Raw genomic sequence first — 5,000 nt, 5'->3', positions numbered from 1 at the left:
ACCATCTCATTAAAGACGACTATGACGCACGCGCAGTTGGTGCCAAAGATGCTATTGCCGCAGCATTCTTTGACTTCCATCCTGTAAGAAATTTATATATCTCTCCTGATGAGTGGGCAACCACGAAACAGGCTTGTAGGGATGAACTTGTAGTTTATTTGTGTTTTTCCTCCCACGTTATATATATGTATATATATATATTACATTTATTTTAAGCGGGTTTCGTTGCTGTTTTAGTCTTTTGTTTTTTTGTTTTTTTGTTTTCAGTTTTATTTTTATCACACCAGGTACACGGAAATAGGGGGAGGGGGAGCGACTTTGCGGAAGGTGCAATGTACACGGGCTATTGACCAAGCGTGTCTGGATATTGACGAAGTTCTTTTTTTGCGTGTTTATTGACTGACACGGAGTGGAGGTTCATACACACGCTCCAGAAAAAGAACGAGGCCAATATTTAGCCATCTTGACAGAACAAGCTTACTCACTAAAGGCTTTACTATATGGCAACGGAAATTTTTTTCCTGAGGGACACAGCGCGTAATCTCAAGCGGGCAAAATAGCGCCATCTTGGCCGCCCAGAAAGCCAATCACAGCGCAGTTTGGTTCATCTTGCCCGCTCACGGAGTCAGTCATATTATACAGGAAGCTATCGTGAGGGTTTGGATGCGTTTCAACCGGTAACCCAGAGAATTGGTCAAAGTATTTCAGCTGAGAAGTAACGCCACGGTTTTTTTCTTTTTATCACTGTGCCCTGAGATCGGCAAAATTTACTAATAGGAGTGAAATGGGCTGAAATTAGGTTTACTGCTCGCTGAGAAATCGCCCAAAGTGAGCTAATAAACTGAGATTCCGGTACCCCCATGCAGACCCTGTGTCGTATATGCAGTTGTAACATCGTTGCAGAAAGAAATCTTTTGGCCGTTTCTGTGTCTCCTTGTTTGCAGCAAAAAGTTGCGTTTCCGTAACAAGAGAGTATTCTTTTCACAGCGTACATTTATTGAAAAATTGTTATAGGAACTAGCAAAGGAAACAAAGCGACACCTTGAGCTGCTAAGGCAACTGAAAAACTTTGACGAGAAAGCCGCCAAAGAGAAGGCAGTGGAAGCTTACCAAGAACGCGAGAGAAGACGGCTTGAGGTACGTTATGTGCGCATGCGCGTGTGAATGTCGTTTCCTGAAGTGTGGTAAAATCAGAAGAAAAAGAAAAGATAATTCTTGGATTGAATTTCTCACTGTAAAGCAATAAATAGCGGTTCATTTTAGTCCCAAGAGTATGTCTGTAATCTAGTATACGTAGATTTAGAGCAATGATTTCTCACACGTTTTGTTAATATTTTTTTATATTTTCCTCGCCTTAATATAAACATTATCACAAATAAATATTATCTCATTTCACTAGCATTGATCAACTTTCAATTAGTGAAATATCTGGGGAAGGCCAAAACTCATTTATTTAACTGAACAGTTACATTATCTCTTTGCTTTTATATATTAATATTTGTGAAATTTTATTTAATATTATTTATAATTAGGAGCAAAAACTATGCTTGCAACAAGAAAATAAAGAGCACAAAAAAGAGGTAAAGTATTTTATCCCGTGTAAGTTCTACTACATCAATAGCTTAAAATGATGTCCGTATTAAATATGGTGATATATAAACAATAGCCTCCATTAGGCGCGAAAATATCCTCGGATATTTGTCCCCGGACATTATCTGTTCCGAGAAGCGAACACTTTTCCGAGTGCGTAGCTCGAAGAAAACTGTGAGCTTTGAGGAGCAGATAATGACCATGTAAGGACAAATATCCAGGCATATTTTCAACGTCAAATGGAGGGTATTATCCTTCAAATATTTTCCGCAACACGCGCAGTTTTGAAAATTGGGGAATATTCTCGGATATTCCCCAGTTTTAGCTGGGGAATATTAGGACACGTGACGCGTTTAGACCACTCCCGCGAGCGAAAATATTTGATGAATTATAACTGTACATATTTAAGGGTGTGTCCACGAGAAAAGCCCACCACAGAACATTCCGCTATCTTTTACGATATTATGCGGTACAATTTGTATCACCATACATAATGAAACTACCGAGTCGCTTTTCAACAGTGGCTCAGTTTGGGACGCCTGTGGTTTAATTAGGCATGCGGACGAGGCGAAAAGGTCAATATTTAGCCCTTATTAACCCTTTGACTGCCAAAGTTTCACAAAAAATGCCGTTTTGAACTGTTAAATCAGTTTTGTTGGCTGCCATGACGCTAAGCCAGCACGCGCGTAAGCCAAAATTTGGACTTTATTTATTTATTTATTTATTTTTACCATTGCCCGTTCCGAATTTTTCTTGCCCCTTTGCTTTCCTTTTTCTTGGACCTTTTACTCTCGCCACCTTTTACCTTTTATATTCTTTCTGGCTGCCATAAAAAGATGGGTGTTAATTATGGGCAAAGGCTGGAAATGGGACCTTGATCAATTATAGGTATAATGGGCCATTTTACCACCATTTTTGCATCAAAACTGATAACGTTGTTTTTCAATTTGCCATCTCAGGATAGATCTATTCTAGCTCTACTATGTGTTAATCAAGAATATGTGGTGACATTTAAATTGATGACGTCACAAGTGGTACAAAGAGCACGACCACTCAGGGCGTCTACATGCGCCGTTGGCAGTCAAAGGGTTAACCAGGCTTGAGGTCTGTATGGGAGGTATCTTGACCGAGGTCGTGAGCACAGACCGAACTCAGTGAGGCCTGTACACACGACCGAGGTCAAGATTCTACCATACAGACCGACTAAGCTCGGTTAATAAGATGTTTATTATATGGTTTGTACTAGCTGACATTTTGTTTGCGAACGGCAGTGAGCTGAACTTAAATCTGCAAAAATTTGTTCGTCCTCTTTCCTTTTGTTTTCTCATCAGGCTTTTTGGCACTTCCATAAATGAATATTCTTAGAAGAAAATAGTCAAAAGCTTTATATTTTAGTTTGCAACTTTCCCGCCGCAAAATGTAAACGGTCTCAGTGCTGGTCTAGATGGGAAAATCTAGACCGCGGTCAAAATCGATTTCAGGCAATCAAATTCGTGAATTCAGTAGTTCCCAGTCCTTGTGAGACACATCAATGTAATAAAAAAAGAAGAATGGACCCTTTCGCCTCGGTGGTATGTCAAACCGCCGCTAACTGCAATAACACCTGATGTAATAATACAGATAAATAATTATTTTAAACGTGATTTTTATGGATGCGAACTGCGTTTTCTTTCTTTTCCTTCTTGCAAAGATGGAAATGTTGATCGCCAGATTGGAAAAAGAGAGAGCTGGACGGCGCGAGAAAATGAAAATTGAGATGGAAGTGCAGCAAGAACAACTGAAAAACATGGCGGCGGCACAAATGGAGCAGGCCAAGCAGGAACGTAAAGCTTTCATAAAAGAAAATCATGCCTTAGAAGAGCGGTTTCTGGAGATGCAAAAATCTAACGAGGAAAACATGAAAATGATAAAGGACATGTCAGAATTGATCGCCAAACACGAGGGAGAGAAAATGAAGCTTCGTACACAGATGACAGCGCAACCTAAAGAGGAGATGGAAGCTTCTTTAAAGGAGATGACCGACAGGCATTCTGAAGAAGTAAGAGTGCTGCTTAAGAAGATGGACATCCAGATTGATGGAGTTGATCAAGTGAAGAAATCAAGCGACGACCAAGAGTTCTACTCCACCGCGGAAGACAAGGAGCGCGCTGCAAAGTTGGAGGAATTGCCGCAACTGATGAATTCAAGAGCACAAATGGTAGGTGGTCTACAACAAAAAATTGCAGAGACTGAAAAGGAGCAACAAGCTGTAGAGAAATCAAGTTACATGAAGCAAGGGTTTAAAGTCCTAGCTAAAGTGGCGCCAATGGCTGGTAAAGCTATAGCTGCTTGTCATCCTCCGTCAGCACCGTATGCAGAACCGATTGCCAGTGTTGTGAGTGTTGCTGCTGGAGCCTTGTCAGAGTGCGACTGCAGTATTATGTAAACACAAGGGTTGTTCCGCTTCTTTTTTAGAACAAAGTTTCTCTTGCTGAAAACCAATCCCTTCAATTTTTATCCATTTGGGGTGAGCTACTGTAGTTTTTAGTTTCGCTCCTGTACTTCCGGTAATTCTGCCCAATCTTACTTAAATACACCAAATATATCGTATGTAATCGTATTTGTGATCGAATTTTTTTTATCTTGTTGTTACAATATAAAAGCACAAAATAAGTAAGTTTCATATGGTCTCTTATAAGTCTAGGTTTAGGCCAGTCTTTGAAAGTCAAGTCTGTTGTAAGTCTTGCATTCTATTCATGCCTACTGCATAAATTTATGGATATAGCAAATAAGTGACCAAGCCGCATAAATACAGTTGAAACCCGATAATTCGATCTCGGGTCATTTCAAATCAGTCCCCGTTATTTCGAACTCAAAACCATTTCCCTTTGATTTGCCTTTCATTCTGATCATATACTTTACAAATTTGAATTTTATTGTAAAGTGCTGTTGATCAGTAAATGTAAATAGCGCTCTAGAAGTTATTCAGTCATCATCATCATCATCATCATCATCATCATTATTATTATTATTATTATTATTACTGTTATCATTATTAGTAATAGTAATTGGAAGGAGTGGAGTACAATTCAGGGAGAAATCGCGCGAGTAATTTCAAAATCAGACCAGCGCGAAGCGCGAGGCCGATTTGAAAATACGAGCACTATTACTCCCTTAATCAAAACTATGACAAAGTTCTCGAACGTGATTGGCTATCAGCAGTCCGATTTGAGCATTAACTGAACAGTGTACGCGTCATGCTTGCAATTGGACAGTACGCGTCATTTTGCGTACGCTGTTGCATTGCACTTTGTTGAGTAAACTGCTGTGTTTTTCAGCATTCATAACGACGTTTAATCTTTCATCGCTCAATCGATGGTTTGTTCGTTTCTCGAATTTTGTCATAGTTTTGATTAATTTGTAACAGGGCT

At 39.6% G+C, this 5,000-nt stretch overlaps 1 protein-coding gene across 1 annotated transcript in view; it reads left to right on the top strand.

The window, feature by feature from the left end:
• LOC145500763 (uncharacterized) overlaps window positions 1-5,000 on the top strand; it is a 25,367-nt gene that overhangs the window by 14,705 nt on the left and 5,662 nt on the right. The window contains exons 11-14 of the mRNA XM_081480293.1: window positions 1-83; window positions 1,015-1,137; window positions 1,533-1,580; window positions 3,281-5,000. The exon at window positions 1-83 is cut by the window's left edge and continues 172 nt beyond it; the exon at window positions 3,281-5,000 is cut by the window's right edge and continues 5,662 nt beyond it. Coding sequence (XP_081336419.1) covers window positions 1-83; window positions 1,015-1,137; window positions 1,533-1,580; window positions 3,281-4,015 — 989 coding nt within the window. The 3' untranslated portion in view covers window positions 4,016-5,000. The remainder of the gene's footprint in view (window positions 84-1,014; window positions 1,138-1,532; window positions 1,581-3,280) is intronic.

Source organism: Orbicella franksi, chromosome 10 (assembly GCF_964199315.1).
Source record: "Orbicella franksi chromosome 10, jaOrbFran1.1, whole genome shotgun sequence".
Lineage (NCBI taxonomy): Eukaryota > Metazoa > Cnidaria > Anthozoa > Scleractinia > Merulinidae > Orbicella > Orbicella franksi.
The sequence above is the reverse complement of the archived record's forward strand: the minus strand, read 5'-3'. Positions and strand labels throughout refer to the sequence as shown.